The sequence below is a fragment of the Postia placenta genome, assembly GCF_002117355.1.
Source record: "Postia placenta MAD-698-R-SB12 unplaced genomic scaffold POSPLAscaffold_1, whole genome shotgun sequence".
In the NCBI taxonomy this organism is placed as follows: Eukaryota; Fungi; Basidiomycota; class Agaricomycetes; order Polyporales; family Adustoporiaceae; genus Rhodonia; species Rhodonia placenta.
The window spans coordinates 2,756,217-2,775,788 of record NW_020169832.1 but is presented as its reverse complement, the minus strand read 5'-3'; the positions used below and the strand labels follow the sequence as shown (position 1 = coordinate 2,775,788).

General features: G+C 53.5%; 8 protein-coding genes across 8 annotated transcripts; 5 read left to right on the top strand and 3 right to left on the bottom strand.

Moving 5' to 3' along the window:
- Positions 1 to 134: 134 nt before the first annotated feature.
- POSPLADRAFT_1165260 (hypothetical protein) lies at positions 135 to 1,852 on the top strand. Its single transcript, XM_024487872.1, has 8 exons — positions 135 to 378; positions 438 to 458; positions 509 to 779; positions 842 to 896; positions 956 to 1,098; positions 1,153 to 1,228; positions 1,279 to 1,453; positions 1,513 to 1,852. The coding sequence occupies exons 1-8, from the start codon at positions 144 to 146 to the stop codon at positions 1,656 to 1,658; spliced, it is 1,122 nt and encodes a 373-aa protein (XP_024344573.1). The 5' UTR covers positions 135 to 143; the 3' UTR covers positions 1,659 to 1,852.
- Positions 1,853 to 3,938: 2,086 nt separating this feature from the next.
- On the bottom strand, positions 3,939 to 4,802 carry POSPLADRAFT_1129463 (hypothetical protein; the record flags this gene model as incomplete). Its single annotated transcript, XM_024483845.1, has 4 exons — positions 3,939 to 4,109; positions 4,168 to 4,321; positions 4,377 to 4,546; positions 4,617 to 4,802. The coding sequence occupies 4 exons, from the start codon at positions 4,800 to 4,802 to the stop codon at positions 3,939 to 3,941; spliced, it is 681 nt and encodes a 226-aa protein (XP_024344572.1).
- Positions 4,803 to 4,931: 129 nt separating this feature from the next.
- POSPLADRAFT_1038170 (hypothetical protein) lies at positions 4,932 to 6,136 on the top strand. The gene is made up of 7 exons (XM_024477344.1): positions 4,932 to 5,059; positions 5,108 to 5,501; positions 5,554 to 5,610; positions 5,667 to 5,689; positions 5,741 to 5,781; positions 5,835 to 5,911; positions 5,962 to 6,136. The coding sequence occupies exons 1-7, from the start codon at positions 4,942 to 4,944 to the stop codon at positions 6,074 to 6,076; spliced, it is 825 nt and encodes a 274-aa protein (XP_024344571.1). The 5' UTR covers positions 4,932 to 4,941; the 3' UTR covers positions 6,077 to 6,136.
- A 558-nt stretch (positions 6,137 to 6,694) lies between these two features.
- POSPLADRAFT_1042968 (hypothetical protein) lies at positions 6,695 to 8,582 on the top strand (the record flags this gene model as incomplete). Its single annotated transcript, XM_024478198.1, has 3 exons — positions 6,695 to 7,053; positions 7,240 to 7,418; positions 7,600 to 8,582. The coding sequence occupies 3 exons, from the start codon at positions 6,695 to 6,697 to the stop codon at positions 8,580 to 8,582; spliced, it is 1,521 nt and encodes a 506-aa protein (XP_024344570.1).
- Positions 8,583 to 8,901: 319 nt separating this feature from the next.
- On the bottom strand, positions 8,902 to 10,499 carry POSPLADRAFT_1072542 (hypothetical protein). The gene is made up of 4 exons (XM_024482520.1): positions 9,906 to 10,499; positions 9,689 to 9,846; positions 9,507 to 9,638; positions 8,902 to 9,453 (listed from the first exon to the last, which is right to left on the bottom strand). The coding sequence occupies exons 1-4, from the start codon at positions 10,459 to 10,461 to the stop codon at positions 9,007 to 9,009; spliced, it is 1,293 nt and encodes a 430-aa protein (XP_024344569.1). The 5' UTR covers positions 10,462 to 10,499; the 3' UTR covers positions 8,902 to 9,006.
- Positions 10,500 to 12,580: 2,081 nt separating this feature from the next.
- Positions 12,581 to 14,731, top strand: POSPLADRAFT_1165248 (hypothetical protein). The gene is made up of 8 exons (XM_024487871.1): positions 12,581 to 12,628; positions 12,682 to 12,699; positions 12,752 to 12,835; positions 12,889 to 13,189; positions 13,248 to 13,878; positions 13,933 to 14,107; positions 14,163 to 14,505; positions 14,556 to 14,731. Exons 1-8 carry the CDS (start codon positions 12,618 to 12,620, stop codon positions 14,616 to 14,618), a joined length of 1,626 nt encoding a protein of 541 aa, XP_024344568.1. The 5' UTR covers positions 12,581 to 12,617; the 3' UTR covers positions 14,619 to 14,731.
- A 165-nt stretch (positions 14,732 to 14,896) lies between these two features.
- On the top strand, positions 14,897 to 15,620 carry POSPLADRAFT_1127102 (hypothetical protein; the record flags this gene model as incomplete). The annotated part of the gene is made up of 3 exons (XM_024483588.1): positions 14,897 to 15,042; positions 15,093 to 15,294; positions 15,342 to 15,620. 3 exons carry the CDS (start codon positions 14,897 to 14,899, stop codon positions 15,618 to 15,620), a joined length of 627 nt encoding a protein of 208 aa, XP_024344567.1.
- A 1,075-nt stretch (positions 15,621 to 16,695) lies between these two features.
- Positions 16,696 to 18,058, bottom strand: POSPLADRAFT_1038168 (hypothetical protein). The gene is made up of 7 exons (XM_024477343.1): positions 17,880 to 18,058; positions 17,784 to 17,820; positions 17,658 to 17,725; positions 17,585 to 17,606; positions 17,370 to 17,465; positions 17,282 to 17,315; positions 16,696 to 17,235 (listed from the first exon to the last, which is right to left on the bottom strand). Exons 3-7 carry the CDS (start codon positions 17,721 to 17,723, stop codon positions 16,869 to 16,871), a joined length of 585 nt encoding a protein of 194 aa, XP_024344566.1. The 5' UTR covers positions 17,724 to 17,725; positions 17,784 to 17,820; positions 17,880 to 18,058; the 3' UTR covers positions 16,696 to 16,868.
- Between the last annotated feature and the right edge of the window lie 1,514 nt (positions 18,059 to 19,572).

Below are 19,572 nucleotides of genomic sequence, written 5' to 3'. Positions count from 1 at the left end.
TCCCCAAGGACATGGGCCCGCCGAGCGACGCTTTCTCCCCTCAATCCCCGCTCCTTCATCCAACGCGGCGATAAAACATCCTGCGCGGCCTTTTGGTCTTGCTCGACTTACTCGTCTCGCTGCGTCCCCCCTCTCTCTGCACCATGTTTCGCATCCAGGCTTCGCTCCGTCTGACTTGCCGGCATGCAAGGACACTGGCTACGCACGCGCCCCAGCCACAAGCGTTGACTGCAGCGGTGCGTCATGACTGGCAGAAGACAGAAATCCAGAAGATCTACGACACCCCCCTCCTCGAGCTGGTCTTCCGGGCGGCTGCGATACATCGGCAACACCATGACCCAAGCAAGATCCAGCTGTGCACGCTGATGAACATCAAAAGTACGTCCTGACTCGATGACTGGTCATCCGGTTCTGATTTAATAATATGTCTCTTGTAGCCGGCGGATGTTCGGAGGACTGTGGGTACCGCCGCATCTCGATGCAGCCTGGCGCTCATCGATTTCAATAGGCTCGTACTGCTCGCAATCCTCGAGATACTCGACACCAACCACGGCATCGCGTCTGCTTGAAGTAGAGCCCGTGCTCGAGGCAGCGCGAAAAGCCAAGGCGAACGGGAGCACGCGGTTCTGCATGGGCGCTGCATGGAGAGATCTCGCAGGTCGCAAGCGCGGCTTCGAGCGCATCCTGCACATGGTCCGGGAGGTCCGGGGTATGGGTATGGAAGTGTGCACCACACTGGGAATGCTGTCCCCCGAGCAAGCGCGGCAGCTGAAGGAAGCGTCAGTGACTGCTTCGATCAGTGTAATTTGTCAGCTTTGCTCATTGAATTCTACTGTACCAGGGGCTTGACTGCGTACAACCACAACCTTGACACGTCGCGAGAGTTCTACCCGGAGGTCCGTCACGCGTGTCCACATGTTGTGCCACATCAGGCTTTGTTGAATGCGTGCTGCAGGTTATCACGACGCGTTCGTACGATGAGCGCCTGGACACCATCTCCGCGGTGCGAGACGCAGGAATCAGCGTCTGCTCTGGAGGCATTCTAGGCCTCGGCGAGACCGATAAAGACCGCGTCGGACTCATATGGGAAGTGTCCAGGTGAGTGCCCGCCCGAGCCCCCGTCATTCGGGTTGAATACTGACGGCTCTCCAGCATGCCTGAGCACCCTGAATCGTTCCCCGTCAACGCCCTGGTACCCATCGAGGGCACACCACTCGAAAACAATGAGGTAGCATTTCAAGACGCCTTTTGTAGACACCGGTATTGATGCCAATATAGCCTATCCCGTACCACACGCTTCTGAGAACCGTCGCGACGGCCCGTATCGTCCTGCCCCAGACCATCATCCGCTTGGCTGCCGGCAGACAGACGCTCGACGAATCGAAGCAGGCGATGTGCTTCATGGCTGGTGCTAATGCCATCTTTACGGGAGAGCAAATGCTTACAACACCGTGTGCGTATTCCAAATCGGTGGTATTCGGCTCAATCATTGATCTTTTTGAATACGCTCAGGTTCACCATGGGATGAAGATAAGGCGATGATGGACCGCTGGGGACTCGAGGGCATGCAGAGCTTTGAGCAGGTCAACGTTGCGCGCAAGGAGGGGGACCGGCTAGAAGACATCCCCGACGCCAAGGCTGCCAACACAGACGCGTAAGGCAACGGGGCTTCTCCTCGGGTGATGTCGATGAGACGATAAGCATCTGGGGCGACCTGCAACGGACAGGAGTAACGATGTACGACTGCGATATGTAGCAATTGAGAGACGTAGACCCAGCTAGGATAGAGGTTTGCCGTCAAGACAATATAATGTATCTCTAGCTGCTACGGTTGACTGATGGCACTCCAGTATCGTCCACGTGTGGTGTCACCAAATCGCTCAATCTGTTGCTGCTCGCTCTCAGAACCTGGTAGGATGTACACCTGCACGCACGACGTACGAGACACATCGCAAGTCTAGACGCAGAATATGATGGACATGCAAGATGTGATTGCACAACGTCGAGAGGGCGTCAATTGGAGTGACGTCAGGCAATCAAGTACGTGTGTCTGATGGTATGAAGTCCAAGCACTATAGATCATTATGGCCGCCGGCAGACATAGTGGGAGCATAACACAGATGCGGACAGACCACCTGCCGGACGAAAATGTAGAGATTAAACTGAACCCCACAGGTGCTCGCGGGTATCTATGGCTCAGAAGTCAATAGACCAATAAGCAAAGGCATACCGTATATGCATTACCGGCGAGAAGATACGCCGGTCTAGATTCTTTGGTCGACGAGAAGACCAGAAGTGTGAGGCTTGAGGCTTGAAGCGTGAAACTTGAAGGCCTGAAGCGATGACACCTTCTCTATGGGAATATCAGCGTCTGTGCCTGATGTAACGCGCATGGCATATATCCAACACCGACTCTGGTACCACCACAGTGGAAGCAGTTTGACTCATGTAGCATGTCGCTGGTTATATCCCTCAGCCGCAATCGATGACAGATTTTGTTGGAAAACCTACCCGTCACCACGCTAAGGTTAACTTCTGCCGCACAGAACTCATGAATGGTGGGATCCACGACCCCAGAAGATGGCCACAGCCGCCTTGGAGTTCTAGGCAGCCTGCTGCAGACATCTGTCAAGTATTTTGTCAGTGGTAAGAAGCCTGAAGAGACCGCCGTCGTTCCTGCTCGCCGCCATCGCGTATGAGGTCGAATGCGCCTATCCAACAGGCACAGCCGGGCCCTAGCTCAGAGGGCTGCACGGGGCCGTCGTCGTCGAACAGGCCCGCGAAGATCAACCCCCCTTCGATGTAGGTGTACTTAGCGACCAGCGGCCGGCGGTGTTTTCGTCCATATTGAGCTGACCGCAGTGTGGACAGGTACGTCGCTGTAGCCGCACAGCTCGTGTACTACGGCATTGTCTCGAGACTACCGATGATTGCGTGAGCCCAAGATGCTCTTCTCCCCAATGATCGGCACTCACCCCGTTGCGGATGAAGCCGCGTGACGATGGTAGACTACCGCGGCAATGTCATACTAGACACACTAGTCCGTCCAACGTAAGCCATCGACGCTTCTATACGTCGACACAGACGGCTCGCTGACGCCCTCCAAGGCAACCTATCGCTGATTATCGCACAGCAGAGACGGGTTTGCAGCCACAAATGCTTGCGACAGGTACGACAGGGCTAGCGGTCGCTATACGCCCTTACGCGGTGCTTGCGGACTCGAAAAACTGATTGATCGGGTAGCGCCACATTTCTTCGATGTCCAGCGGCAGGTGGCAACGTTGATTAGGAGGAAAATTATCATAGGACATTCTCTCTGGCAATTTCTATCGGTCAGTTAGGCTCAGGTCAGATAAAGAATCTATCCTCACACGGTGATAGGTTCTAGGGCTCTGCCATCCCGCCATCGACACACGAGACATGGCCTTATTTATGCCCTTCCGGAAAAGCCTCAGAACAGGGACTAACGTGATCCTCCCTCTGACAACGCTCGTTGAGCGGTTCATGGGCAGGACGGTCGATCTGCAGGGAGATATTCCTGTACGTCCTGTCCAACGGCTAAGCGACAGGTTGCCCTCTAACGCTCGTCTCGACAAGGTTGAGCAGGCACGGGCTGCCCTTGACCTCTTCCGCTCATGTGAGCACATATGGGAAGAGCTCATAGAAGCCGGAGGATGGCCATGCGCATTACCGCCCGTCACGCATGCTAACTGCTTCTCCTGAGACATCAGGAATCACTATGCATTGTCAAATTGAGCTGCTCACCTGCACACGCACGATAGATATGCCGCCAGGGAATTCAGGACATGGCCCGTAGCCCGAGATGTGGTGCACCATTATGGCAATACAATACTGCTCCGGAGAATTATCATAGAGTGTAAAGCGTGATACACTGACTGACGTTTGTCAGACTGCATTATGAGGGTATCGTGTACATATCATTCAGTTAGTGTTACAGTAGACATACTTGACGCGAGTTCAACCTCGCTTTTATTGAGCCTATCAATCTCGACTTCAATAGCAACGTTCGCCATCTCGATTTGTAGAATGTTAGAAATCAGCTCTGTCCATCGCGTTTCGAGTGACGTAAGTTGGTTCCCTATCCGTGTCTGTCACATTTAGCGATGAGTTCCGAAGACTACCGGTCAGCATTGATGAGACACGGACCTGAGAGTTCTTTCGGTCCCTGTTCACCTCCGTCATGAGTTTATTGAGGTCTTCGAGGGCTTTCTCGATGTTCTTAGCCGTGGCCTCTGTCAAATAGTTATGTATTCGCCATGCGTTCGGGCCGTACTGCTGCAGAAGTGCTAGATTGGTATGCCTTTCCAATGCGGTCATGAGTATTAGAATGCTGAACATGAATGCTGAACACATACCGCAGGCGTTGGTGCTCTAGTTGGGCGTGAGCGTTTCTCACTGCAGCTTTCCACTCCTCTTCATCACTGGGATTCTGAGGCCCCGGCAGCTGGTGGCGTGTAGTGTCTAGTGGCTCCAGTGGCTGGCGAGACTCAATGCGAGCAAGCTCTGCTGCCAGGAGTGGATGGTTCTGCGAGGGTAAAGTCATAAAGGCTCAGTACAGAGCCGGTGTGGCATTACACACATGAGTGCGTACGAACAGAAAATAGCTCTACGGGTGGCGGAACACGAGGATGTATAGCTTGAGATGGTTTCGCCTCTCGGGCGAGCTCTTTCTCCACCTTCTCCCTCAGGAATGGATTTTGTTCCAGTTCATTGTCGTAGTATGGCAGAGAGTCAAAGATAGCTGGTCCGGCGTTGTCTGCTGGCAGGTTTTCGATAGACATGGTGAGCAATGAAAGAGAACTAGACAGTCGATCCAAGAACGGTGGATGGACTGGTGAGGCGCTCATCGGCGGGCGCTTGCTGCTCATTTCGGGATCGGTCGTAACGTTCGCGTTCTCCAAATCCACTCTCGACGCCAACATGTCGCTACGGTTGGCCGCCAGCACTGGCAGACTGGTCAGAACCGCAGCTTCTCGGCGCGCAGCCGCTGCAGGAGCACAGGTCGCTCGTGCATTGCACAATTCTCGACCTTCCAGCGGTACGCGTTCCTCTACTCTGGCAGGTTGTTGCGACTAAACGTCTGCAGCGTCTGCGTCTCCGTTCACTGAGTCGACATCCCCAAACCCCACGATCACCAAGTACGCTGATACGACGGAGAAGCTGCACACGTACGGCTCGTACCTCATCCAGTGTCTCCCGAAATTTGTCCAGCAGTTCTCCGTCCTCAAGGACGAACTGACTCTCTACGTCTGCCCGACTGGCGTTGTCCCCGTCCTCACTTTCCTCCGGGACCACTCGCAATGCCAATTCAAAGGATGCATGGACATCAGCGGGGTCGACTTCCCCGAGCGCGAGAAGCGCTTCGAGGTTGTGTACCATTTGCTCAGCGTGAAGTATGGCGGGAGGATCAGAGTCAAGACCTACGCTGGCGAGACGGACCCTGTGCCGAGTGCTGTTCCCGTCTTTAGTGGCGCGGACTGGTGAGATACTCTGAGTGCGGTCCCCTGAATGGTCGAGGTGACACCATCATAGGTATGAGCGGGAAATCTGGGATCTGTACGGCGTGTTTTTCGAGGGCCACCCTGATCTGTGCGTTCAAACATTGCTCTTGTTGTTTTACATACATTGACAGGGTCATAATCTAGTCGTCGTATCCTCACTGACTACGGTATGATAGACGGATATCAGCATAAGCGTTCGCTGACAATTATGATTGTAGGATTTGAGGGTCATCCTCTGCGGAAAGATTTCCCTCTAACGGTGAGTAACGAGATAAACCTGAATCTGAGGCCTAGTCTGACACGTTACCTCAGGGCTATACTGAACTGCGTTACGACGAGGAGCGGAAGCGAGTTGTATACGAGCCGCTCCAGTTGACGCAAGCCTTCCGGTATGACCAATCGAATGATCTATAGTCGTGGCGGCTGATGCCCTCTGCAGGAACTTCGATGCAGCATCACCTTGGGAGCAGGTGGGTGATGGCACTACGGCAAGGAGGCCGGAGGACTTCAAACCGGTCCCGCCGCCCAAACCTGAAGAGCCTCCGAAGAAGTAGAATATGCGTCCGAGATCCTGTGATTCTAATCCATCCTCGATCTATCTCTTTGCCCTCGACAGTTGAGTTTGACTGCCAGTCTGTTATCAGTACATCAATGTGTGTGCAAAAGATGAACGAGGGTTGGTAATCTTTTTCATCCTCCCATTCATCTCGAAATATATATCTGTGCCAGTGCTTGGTCTGCCCCTGCTGTTATGTCATCTTCAGGGTCCGCCACAGCTTTGTCCGTGTCATCGTTAAGACTACCACGTGGCTACGTCAACTTGTCAATTGGTTCGTCGTGTTTTGACATGTTCAAGTTGGAACCCTGACTCTCTCTTTGCAAGCTACAGCTTTCGCTGTGGACGGGCTCGCCGCGTTGATTGTTACACTATAGTACTGAACGGCGTCGGCAGCGTTCTTGCACCTGTGGTCTGCTAGTCCTCCGCGATACCTCCCATAACGATCCTTTACCCACATCTAGCACGAGTGACCTCCTGGATAATAGCGTCGTCGGTCCAACGTACTGGCGGAAGAGGATAAACGGGTTTTCTGATGGCGGTCTTTCAGTGGCTTGCTCTGATCTTGTCTATTTCTCCTCTGGTACAGGGCCTACCCATTGCAGGGTTGCCCGGCATGCAGGCCCCTCCTCTTGTATACCCCTTGTCTCTAGTGCCTCTCGTGGTTCTCGGTCTTCTCAAGTATGCATACGTGAAGTACCGCAAAGCCCAATCCATACATTCCGCTGGTATTTCAGACACGTCGCGTTTGGAACTGCAGCTCTTCAACAGGATCAAGCTGAAGATCGAACCGGTGCAGACCGGCTATCTTGTTGGCTTCTTGGGGTCTCCTAAATGGGAAACAAGAATCAACTGCAGGACAACCAGAGCAGCCCGCAGGCCGCCTCTACGTGGAATTGTCACGTCAAAGGTCTCCTCTCAGCCGTCGTCCAACCTTCTTGGTGACTCTTCGCGGAGCAGCGGAAAAAATACATCGTATAACACGAATTGCTCACGGGTCTCACGAACGGTCTCTCGGACTGCTTCAGGATCCTATCGCGATCTTCGTTCTCTGGACGCTCGCGCTGACATCACTAGCTGTGCTAGCGTGCATCCGTCATCTCCTGCTTGTAATGCCTGCACAGAGTTACCCTTCCCACCCTCTGCGTACATCCCGTCAAGGACTCTACATGCATCACCTGAGGTGCCTTCGCCTACTTTGATGCAGATCATGGGACCTGTGTTGTCTTCATGGTACGACGACACAGGAGCGCGAGACCTGGAAATCGAGCAAGATCATTCTGCTAGCTCAGGCACCGCATCTGGCCAGAACCAGTCTCGTGTCGGATCACGGTCCCCCAGTAAGTAATCTCATCTATAGAAAACCCGCTTCACCTAAGTCTCTGAACGTATCATCTCATAAAGCTCCATCCTTTGCGACCCCTCCCATTTCGCCAAAACCAGAAAACCAGCCCAATATCTCCCGTGGCCAATCAACACTTTCAATGTCTTCGTCTCATTTCAGCATCAACTCATTTTCAGTCTCGATCTATCAATCGCCATCACTCTCTGTGCCTGCTCCTGCCCACACCTTGGATTTGCGTCCACGTTCTTGGGACATTCTGTCAGGAGAATGGCAAGGGTCCAATGCTAAGGCGACCGTTCACTCCGGCTCTGTGCTGCAGTCTCCCCCGAATCGCTCGCCGACATTTCCTGCCACGTCCCAACATGCAGAGTCTGATGCACGGGGTCCATTGTCACCTAATACGCGTCCTTTGAACATCCTTCCTAAACTTCAAGGTGCTTCCTCGCCCCCCACTTCTGCTTCGTTCGGGTCTCTGTCTCCTCTAGACATTGTAAGCGGCAAGGCTCGCTATGTGCCGAAGGCGGTGGCCTTACAACGCCGCAAGAGTGGCAGCCCGCCTGTTGGCCCCTCGCCTCTGCGTAATTCTTTGTTCATTGAGACCTCTGCCAGTATGCCTGCAATGGATATATCCAGGCCTATCAGTGATGCTCCATCGGGCAACGGGGCGTGGAACCTTGAAGATCTTGTCAAAGACGGCCAGCTTGACGTGGATGCTGTCAGTGCAGTCCTGGGGCTAGGTCTATCGATAATAGAAGACGAGGATGACGATAAGGACGACCCTCGCCGCCGTGTAACAGACAGCGAGGTGGAACAGTCACACGAACAGCCCAGCCCCGATCGTTTTGCGGGTATGGGATGGGGCCGAGCATGCGAGACTGGAGTAACGACGCTGCAGATGCGCGTGCCGGGTGAACAGCTTACTGCTATTATGGAGGAAACGGACGAGTTGTCCATCAACGAGAGCGCGCGAACCTCGGCAGCATCACTCCTACATGGCGTCCTGCAGTTCTCGGGCCCAAGCCTGGACAGGCTGATTGAGGTGTCCTGCAGAGCCTCCGTCATCGATTCTGAAGACGGTGAACGCGACGCAGACGAGCTTGATCGGGCGAGTGTTTGGGCCGACGAGCAAAGCTGGAGGGATAGTATGTCCGTCAGGTGAGTCCCATAAAATCTAGCACCATGAATATCTGTTGACAGTGATATCGATGTAGAGGGATAATCGGTCTCGCTTGCTAAGGAAATTTGGTCACAAAATACCCAAGTGAACCCCCTTGCCCTTCAACTTAAACACGCGCTACCTGTCGTCTCCACATTCACATATTCGCACCGTTTTCCTCAGTATCACTGTCTCCATTATGTGCAGCACATTGCTATGCAAGTTTCCGTGATGGTGTATTTAGCTTTGAAATTCCGTTGCCTCTAGAACTTGTAGGAAGTAATGTTCCTGGGTCATGTAGCTTTTAGCACGATGTATTCTTCCATCCAACATTGTATTAATACATTACACATGCATGCCATAATGCACCTTCATAAATTAAAGAACATGCAGACACACGGGTGGAAGTGCAAAGGTCCACCATCGCTCATGTCTCGGCCTGTTCTTCTTGTGCGGGTTCTGCGCTATCCTCGAGCTTCTCACTGTTCTTCTTGTCCCATCCCATCCTAGACACAATATACTCCTGACCAATCACCTCCACGCCTAACCGTATTGCCTCGACGACCAGATCCTCCACCCACTCGTAGTCGTCCCACAAGTCGAGCCACTTGCCGGGGACAGCCTGCGTCATGGTGGAATGGTTCAGCTGATGATGAGGGTCCGAGAGATAGAGGAGGAATTGTAGGGAAGTATGGGTGGTCGGTGTTGCGGGGGTCGTGAGTTCGGCGTTGACCGCAGGTTGGGGCAAAGGGAAGGTGGTCATGAAGGGCTGAATGCGGAGGTAGACGTAGGAATATGTGGTAGGGTTCTGCGCGGAGGACGCTTGTGTTGGTGCAGGATTCTCGTTCCGCCTGATGAGCTCGTCGATCTCTGCCTTTGAAGAGGGTCAGCAACGTATAACAATCTCGGAATCGGCATCTATTATACCTGTGCTAATTTCAGCGCGGATTCGAACCCTTCGACCGCGTTCAGTTCCCTCTTGGAATCTGATGACTCCTTGGGGCGTGATTCGTTACCCCGGTTGACTACCAAGTCTCCCCCTTCGACCTGCTCCATAATCTGAAGCACGATAATCAGAGGGGAATGTGCCAGACGTTTGGAAAACGTACGCGAGAAAGTGCACGATACGCGAGCGACTCCACGCCATCATATCCCTTCATGTCATGGCTGAGCCAAACTTGAATGACTTCGTGCTCAGAGATCGGAGGCGCAACCGCATTGAGGATGTCAGTCAGGGTGGATAGTCCGACTCGCTTGAAGTCGGTGCCTGACAGCATGGTCTTAGGCTCGTGTGCTCACTTGGTGACGCCAGAATGCGACACGTACCAAGCTTCTCCAGCTGAGCAGCCCGTGCGTACTCGAGCACGCCTTCGCCCCACTTGCGAGCCTGCTCATTCTTCGGCAGTTGCTTGACCTGCTCGTCCACGACAGACTTGGCCTGCTGAATAGCAGCACTGGCACTCGACCATACATTGCCCCAACCCCAGCCTCCGCCCGATCCACTCTGTACTTCCGGCTGCGGTTCCGGCTTCGCAGAGACAGGGGTTACAGCAGACAGTCGTGAGCTCGATGATTCTGTCCTTTGCAGCGCGGGCATCAGAGGCGTAGCCCCGCCAAGACGGATTCGTTCGGTGCTCTTGCGAACAGTGGGCGTGCCCGCGCGCGACAACGGCCGCTCGATATGTGAGCTCGTCAAGCGAGGCGGCTCTGAGCTCTTCTGGGTAATCTCGTCAATGAAGGCGTAGACTTCCGCCTCGCCCTCTGGCGGCGGTTGCGAGTCTGAAGCCACACCGGGGGTGCCAACGGGAGGGGGTGCGAAGGAGTCGAGGTCATCCAGGAACTGCAATGCTTCTTCCTGCTTGGATTTGGACTTCGTAGACATGGCTATTGGAGGATGGTGGCTGTAGGGGCTTGAGAGAGAAAGTGAAACCCGCAGTGGGCGGCAACGAACTTAGAGTAGACGGACGGGCCAACGCGGCGTGACCAGATCGCGTCTCGATCGAAGTGCCGCACAGTACAGACGCGTAAGCGCCCATTACAAGCCCGAGTCCTCACACTGCGCGACCCCCACTCGCGTCCACATTTCATGGCACGCAAGAAGAAGACTGTCGAGGAGTTGTCCTCTGGGGAATCAGAGGACGGCGAACAATATCATGTCGGTGCGTCGATGCCGCGCCCCACGCTCGCTCCTCAGTACTCAGGAGAGGCGAGCAGAAGTCATTACCCAAGCTCGGGTCAGTAATGACGGCGGTTGGGTGCGTCTCACTCTTAGCCACTCACATGGTGTCTGACTGAAGTATTGCTGCTGAAAATTATAGGAATACTATGTCAAGGTTGTCATTGGGCTCAACCTTCATATACGCTTTGCTAATCCATCGCTAGTGGGCGAACTATTCTTCTGACAGCAATACGTGAGCTGCACACTGATACGTGCCTGTACACGGCGCTCATATCTGTGTCATAGTTGGGAGCCGGAGGAAAACGTTCTGGGCTGCGATCGCCTTCTGAAAGACTTCTGGAAAGACGCCGGATTAGATGACGACGACTGGCCCGTGGGCCATATTGTGCGTGCTAGACCGTCCTGGATCGGTGAGAATTTCGTTGTACACTTATTGAGCATGGACCTCATTGCAATTCAATACGCAGAGAAGGAGAAGAAATTCTTTGCGAAGAATTTTGGCTCATCCAAGCAACCAGAAAGCAGTGCTAATGAAAGCAGTGACGACGTAGTGGAAGTCCCAGCAAAACGCCAGAGGACCCCGCGGAGAGCCTCAGATGTGATATATGTTCCTTCAAATTTCAGTCTTTGATGCAGACTCATTGTGCCACAGGAACCTCGCAAGAAGAAGGCACGACGTGACTCGACACTATCTGGATCACCCATCCAATCAGGATCCCTACCCCCAACAAAGTCCACAAAGCAAGGAAAGCCGTCTCGCAAACTTCATGACGATGTAAGTCTGAATGGAAGGCACGTCGTTGAATTCTGATTTTATGGACTATGTAGGACGACATAGAGGATTCAGACGAAGCACCAATCTCTAGACTCAGCCGTAAGAAGAGCCGCAAAGTTGAGTCAGACTTCGCAGACATGGTGAGCAGCGTCCTTCAACGCCCTGTGCTATTTGCGTAATATCCAATCTCTTTGTTAGTCTGAAATCGAGCTAGAGACATCGGATGATGAGCCCATCCGGAGAACATCGAAACCGATGGTTAAGACAAAGTCAACGAAGGCGGCCGTCAGTAGATTGGGAAAATCTGACAAGGTTTGCTACACCTTTTTTTAAGATGCACTACTTTAACGGTCGTGCGTGGCTGTAGGGAAAGGGAAGGGCTACGTCACCACCACTCGCAAGAGCCACTGCAACCACAAGCGAGGATCTTACTTCGCTCTTCTCAGCACCTTCGTCTCCGGAGGCCGCGCTTGCCAGAGAATTACCCCCAGAGACAGCACCTGAGACATCCGCTAACAAAGCTCCCATAAAGAAGCCCTCGACGATCAATACAGGGCTATCAAAAGCGACCGAACGACGCCCATCGAAAGCATCGCCTATCGAGGCCCCGAAGGGAGCGGTGACAGGTATAACTACCAAGATGCGTCTGGCGCAGGCTGCCAAAACACTCTCATTACCATCGAAGGCGACAACGTCATCGTCGGTTCAGCGGAACAGCCTCGCTAAGTTGTCGTTCAAGAAGAATACTGGGCTCAGTAATGCCGCGACAACACCGGTTCAAGAAACCCCTTCGAGACCATTACCGCATGCATCAGGCTCCAGACCTGGCATGAACGCTGACGCCCCACTGTTCACACAATCTCCCGTTCATAATAATCTCTCTTCACCAGACTCGGCGACGCCCAGGGCACCATTAGGGATACCTAGGTATGAATCTGATCACTAGCTCATATGTGAAGGCCTCCTGACATAATTGTTTTGAATATCCAGACGGCCAGCTATGCCACTTCCGCGTCGGACAGTCTCTGCCCCGCAGCCCCCTTCTGAGTCTACGGCTGTAGTAGATCAATTTCTATCGACTATCATGCCTCCCGAGTCAGTGTCATTGAGTATCCAGGCCTTCTCGAATGCTCATCCTTTAAATACAGACTTGCCGCGCCTATGGAGTGCGTAGCCTCATAGGCCAGAGACTACCCTGGGAACTTACAATGCTTACAGGGAGATTAATGCCGGCATGGATGCTCTACCGCCGCCGGTAGCCGTACGTCCGCCAGTCGCAGCTAAGCCTCCGGTGCTTGGGAGGTATGCCAGAACCTTTTGCCGTCGCGATCAATTAGCTGGAACACTCTATTCAGGATACCTAAGAAATGGAAGTGGACAGGAGAGGTCTTCGTCGAAGTCGAAGCAGGCAAGGCGCAGCGTTTGTGCAACGTCACCATGTCCGACGCCACGGATCCGCGCCCGAACGGCCTCCGGTTCAGCATATGCCTGACCACGGACTCTATTAGGCTGCAGAAGATTTACGGTGTAGCCGACTTCTACATGGTCATGCAAGCTTGCTCTCCTGTTCAGCAGTTCGCGAAAGTGGGACCGCAGGATGATGGAGATGCCGAAGCGTTGAAGGCGTTCACATCGTACTTGCGACGTAGGCGTTCGGTAAGTTATGTACGCTTCTGCAGGAGCGATTCCACCACAACATCGCTTACATCCGCAGTTCACCTATGCCCGACTGATTTTGGATGACGTAGAAGTAGCGTTGCTGCTGTTATTCCCGCTCTCCCTGTTCGAGCTTCGCCAAGCACTGAAGGTGCCGCAGGAACTGGTCGATGCAAATGCTCTCGTCGCCGCCCTTGTGCCGTGGGAGCTGTCATGGCGCACGTACGAAGACGCCCTTTGGCTCAGTCCAAGATCATTGGAGCCTAGCCAGAATCGGCCTCCAGCTGCAGTGTTCGAAGCCCTCCAGAAAAGTAGTATATTCCCGAACACGCCCCTGTTCCACCGTGTCCTACGCATCCTGATGGTCCCGAGAACGCTTCTTGATTTCATGTCTACGCCGAATCGGCCCTATTGCCTCTGGTATGCCAACGCCGACGGTGTACATCCATCACGTGGCTACGAGACGAAGTTGCTGCAAACGTTCCTGACTATTTGCAAGGCCCGCGATGTCGGAATCAAGGCGGACGTACGCGCTGTCTTCGTGCACATAGGCGCCTTGGCAACCCTGTACAAGCTTCCAGCGCTGGCAGAGAGACGGTATAAGCGACCCGATCTCCGCTTCTATACCTATGGCTCGCATGAGAACGTCTCGCCGGACCGCTGGGGCGTCCGCGAGATCTTTCCGCTTGGTATGTGCAACCCTTTCTGTTCCCACGTGTCAGCTAATTCAACGGACCGTGCAGGCGGCGTTGTCACCTTTACGCCGGCCGCGGTGATCGAGAACATCGTGGGTACATATGAACTCATCAAAAAGATTGACGAACATCCGCTCTGGCAATGCTATATTTTGCCTTCTGTGGTCGCGATGCTGGCGATGCTGACCTGCCAAGATCAGGCACCGCTGACTCTGTTCGACCAGTATGTTATGACACGCTTTTCCACTCTGTCTCACTTATTCATGCTTCATATGGAGAGGCGAATTCCTCCTCGATGGGCTGCTTGACCTAATTGTTCAGGGCAAGCTGTCTCTCCTACGGGCTCCGACTACCAATCACAGCACTCGTGCGAAGAAATGGATCGGCTGGCAACTCCAGCTACTCGACATGGATGCTCGCACGCTCCTCGAGGAATGCATCAGAACAGCCAAGGAGCAGTACAGTGACGTCAAAGCTGAATTAGCGGACGCGATACAAAAAGAGATCGCTCGAGACCTCTGGGCTCTGCAGATGCAGCCAGCGGTCATGGACGAGTATCGACGACTCGTCGTTGTGAAGTCGAAGTCCTCGGATCGGTACTTTACCGAGGACAAGGAAGGAGTAAGCCGATGTATTCTCGTCCGATATGAAAGCTTATTCGAGCGTTACAGATTGAATGTGTATCGCTGTCTGAATTCGACTTCAAAGATGCCTTTTTTACATCGGAGGACTGACGGTGATGTTCGCTGAAGGAGCACTACTTGATTCTGCGGACAACGTGTTGTGTAGGCCAGCTGCGTCGTGCTTTGTATGCTTTGCTTTCGAATGGATTACGTACATTTCCTTGACATTGATGCGATCCTGGCTTCGAAGACCGGCGACCTGGGCGTCGCAGGCTTGTGATTATAGAAATCACGTGGCAAAGGCACTCCGCCCCACTGATCGCGTCGCGCCTATACCGTGGCGGTCGCGCTCCCCAGTTGCGACCATCTCGACAGTCCTTACAGCAGACATGTCCGCGTTTGCTGCTATACTCTCAGATCCTACGTATCATGACTATCTGGCCATTCTCAAAGGGGCTAGAAATGGACTAGTCTATGGGGTCAAAGTGCGATTCCCTCATGCCCTTATTATGGCTATCCTCTTCGGACGCGGGGAGTAAGTCGAGTTCTCTTGCTCGCTACGCAGTCTGACCGCAGAACTCATAGCTGGAATACTCGTATTCGGACCATCTTCCGAGCGACTAAACAACACGCGCTTAACCTAGCAAAATTCGTCTCGCTGTACAAGACACTTCTGCTCGTGCAGAAGAAGGTGAATGGGGGTGTCCAGCGCAGCGCAGACACCTTTGTCGCTGGACTTATCAGCGGTTTTTTTGTATTCGGTGACCGCAATGCCGTCAACGAGCAGGTGCGTCCGCTACATCTCATACCATATTCTGGCTGAGCATGCGCTAGATTGTTCTGTACGTCTGCTCACGAGTCGTGGCCTCCTTCATTCCTCGCGCCGGAACCCCGTACGCCATGAGTTCCACCGCTTCATCCGCTGTAAAGCCTATCCCCCCCGACGCGCGCAAGTTCTCTGTCTTTGCCGCTCTGTGCTGGGGTGCCGTTATGTGGCTCTTCAATGAGCGCGGCGAGACCATCCAACCAGGGATGTTCAATTCCATGGTGTACTTGTACCGGGATTCCGAGCACTGGAACAGTCTGCGGACGCTGTTGTGGCACAACAAGTAGTCGGGCGTCCATCATTCTCTGCGGATACCTAGGATGACTGTGACGCGTGTTCCGATTTGATACCTGGTCAGTGTCTTGTTATCTTGCCGCCTCGTAGATTACACGCGGTGTAGGGTTTTGCTCCATTGTCAATAGCTTGGCGGGTAATGTCACAACTTCATTTGCATGTTGACATGGTGAATTTGAGACGTCAATACTGATGTGCGACGGAGGCCAGAGGGTCCCACTTTCCGTGCCCTATTGATAGAGCGAAGGGGGGTGTCTTCCCGGTAGCATTCATGGTGAGAAGAATTTGAAAGGCTACGATGCTGACAAAATTCACCACACCATTCTCTGGGACCCACAGAACCACGCAACCCTTGTATTGCCGACCGCCATATGGAAAGCAGCTTCTGCTGGATCGCCGGCTCATACTTGCAACCCGAGTGTACGACAGGGAAGCGGTCCTCAGACGGCTCCCAATCGCCTACTCCTCAAATGGATACAGCCGGTATCAAAAATACCAGGGCTACATGCTGCTGCAAGTCGACCGAAGAAAGCCGTACGAAGTATCATTCGTTAGAAGAACCAGGTTATTTGTTGCGTGTCCCTCGGGCATGCCGTGTTCGGTGTCCGATTAAGTTTCAGCCCAACACCCGTGGTTGGCGCAGATGATGAAATCCTCCGCTAAAACGTTGTGTGTCACTCTGCAACTTTTACGGGATTCCAAGCGATGGTCTCAAGTTCCGCGGCTTTTGGGACCTCTGACTTGTGTCACCGGAGCGTGATTTTATCGTTCACCGCCACTGACAATATAACGCCTTCAGACGAAATCAGAATTTGTATCAGAATGTCTCAGTGTACAGCTGAGGGCTTTGCTAAACGCGCTATGCTCGTTATAGCATGGCTCAGTTCGGCAGTGCAACGCTGGGCGAAATTCTTCGTGGTCAAATGATCGCATCACCGGGCAAATGTTTCTACTTCGGGCATATTTCAGAAAATGATCGATACGTGCAACGGGGTATCCACTGCGCCGAGCATGTCTTTTCCGCATATCCAAAGTATGTAGTGCATTCCGCACGAGAATGCAAAGAGGTAGGAGAAAAGTATGTACATCGTGAAGGAATCCTGAGTTCGACACAGCGGCAGGACAAAGTCCTGCGGTGAACCAGACGTGATGAGCCCAATGACAGAAGAGGAGGTGGTATCATGGAACGAGGTAAGTATGAAAGATGGGTTAGTTCTATGCGGAGGAGTCCTCAGTGTGCCCTACATGATTATACACTTTCCACCCTTCCTCTTCTCCTTCTCCTTTGGTGATCGTACTTGGCCGGGCGGGCCCTGCTCTTGTTGCCGTGTCTGTCGGAGCAGTCGGACGAGGTCCACAAAGAGTCGTTCCACGTTAATAGCCGTTTTAGCGGATGTCTCGAGAAAGTCGCAACCGAAGTTCCGCGCCAGTGCGGCCCCTTCCTCTCGTGACACCTCCCGCTCGTACTGCTTGTCGCACTTGTTGCCAACGAGCATGAAGACCGGCTTCTGTCGTTTCACCTTCAGCATGGCTTGTCGGAAGACGTCCAGGCGTTCAAATGTTGCACGCGACGCGATGGAGTAGACCAGGATAAACCCCTGGCCCTCCCTGGACAACGTCAACGTCGGTCTGGCACAACTAGCAAGCTACTCACCTGACCCATTGATCTCGCAATGTCGCATATTCCTCTGGTTTCCATATAAGGTGTTGCGCGGACGACTATGGAGTGCTGGCGAACGCACCTTGTCCTGCCGTATCAATCACTTCGACGAAACACATCCGCTTGTCAACCACCAGTTGTTTACGATACGCATCTTCTATTGTCGGGTCATAAGTCTGGTAGACTGGCTGTCAATAACGAAAGAGCTTAGAGGCATGACATACCTACCTCTGCATGGGCCGACGGTGGACCAGAGCAGTCAGACGTGAACACTCTTGTGACAGCATCAAAACTCACCAACGAAACAATTCAGCGTAAACTGACGCGAGATGGTCAGTCAACGTCACTGGTGGGTTCGGAGACAACTCACTTGGACGGCCAGCGCGGTCTTTCCGACACCTCCATCTCCGAGCACAGCTACTCTCCAGCTATCCATTTCTTGTGATCGAGGTGGGTATGCAGACGGCGGAGAGGACGCGCGGAGAGAGGGGCATACCTTGAATATCAGAAACGAGAATATAGAATATGCAGGTCTGACACACGCGATGTCGATGAGATTGATCGAAGCGAGACGGCAGGCACTCTGGCTGACCTTGAAATGCAAAGAGCAGCGGCGGGTGTCAGCGGGTTAGCAGAATTGATGAAGAGTGGGCGGCGTGAGGAGGGAGAAAGATAATAAACGAGATCCGAACGTCGTGCAGAATCGTGCAGGGTCGTAAAGGAAGGCTGCGGGGGAGCCTTTGGACGAGCGGGGACGTCGAGAGAGTACGGGATAGCCTTCTGTGCCATCCAGACGCCGACCCTCTCTATTTACCCTACACACCCATTTTTACCCATTTCTGCCCAAATCAGATCCCGCATTAGGCAGTCGCGCCTATTTCTGCCACTTCCTGCTCAATTACCTGCCTCCCAGCACAGCCCGAATTCGAATTTCGTGTGCAGCGGCTTCCTCTCACTTCCTCCGGGGCGTCTTCTCCTGGGTCTTCTCTGCCGCCCGCTGCATACTACCCCTTGTCCGTTATTTAACCTTTGTTCTCGGCCATCGCCGCCCATCACCCTCAGCATTTACACGCGTAAACCTCAGGCACAATGGCACCCCCCAATAAATCATCCCATCGCTGCGGATCGTCTCAGCACTCCTGAGAGACTCGGGTTCAAATGGGTCTCTCTCTTGTCCTCCGTCATCACGTCAACCGGCATCGCACGCGCACACAAACTGTGCATGTAGCTGACCGATATCTGAGTTAATCCCTCAGTGGGGCCGGCGAGGACGCGTCAGCCTCGCAGACTACTTACTTACCAACCTCCGGACCCGGCATAAGTATGTGACCTTGCTCGGAAGCACACCTTCAATGTCACGTACGCGAGTCATTTCAAATGACAGAGGGGACACATCCTGCAATTGTCTTTTTGAAAGCGCGCAGTTGCGTAACGGGAGGTCATGAGGGTATTTCTAGCGCAGCGCTGCTTCAGCCAGGTCTGCTATAAGTCCGGTGTTATGGCCTCTGTTGGAAGCCATAACTCTCCCAGCATTGCAGTGCAACCACCCGCAGTGTATGTGTTTCGAGCTCTTTGGAGTCTATCAGGTCCCAGGGCGAAGACATCGCTTTCTGGAAGCTTGACAGCCGCATGTGATCCAACAATCCCACAGATGGACGACCTGCGTCTCCCCGATCTAGAGACCTGCTGCTGGGCTGTTCAGCACGGGAAGGCACCATGTGTCACCGGCGAGATATGATATCTCACCATGATTGGTGAGAATAGCCAGAGGCGACTCACCGATATACCGAATCTAAGATACAGCGCTGTTTCTGAAGAGCGCCTCGAGCGCCATAGAGGCCAAGGCACGACTTCCTTGACTTCGAGGTACGCTCATATTCAGGGGCGAGAGATCCAGCAGCGAGGCCGATACCATGAGTCCATGATCGTAGCATTTCGGCGCCTTGTGATGGTCGCGCCTATGTGAGATTGAGCGGACGGAGGTATGATTGCGGGGCTTCCGAGCAGGACGCGAGGTATGATGTCGTCGAAACCGCGGCGATGGCCCTCCCTCATGCTGACATGTTCCAATACCGAGTTCCCGGGGGGACTTTCGAGGGAGTTCTGAGCAAAGTAGGGCGAGGCACGGGCGCTCTTAGAGGAATGTTTCCATACATTGAGCGTCCATGGTGGCTGTCTAGGCCCTCACATGTGTCGTGCAGCCTTCTGACTACACTTACGGTCACGGAAAGAAACGTCCGACGGAAAACTATTCACAAGCAACTCCAATAGGCGAAGACATGAGC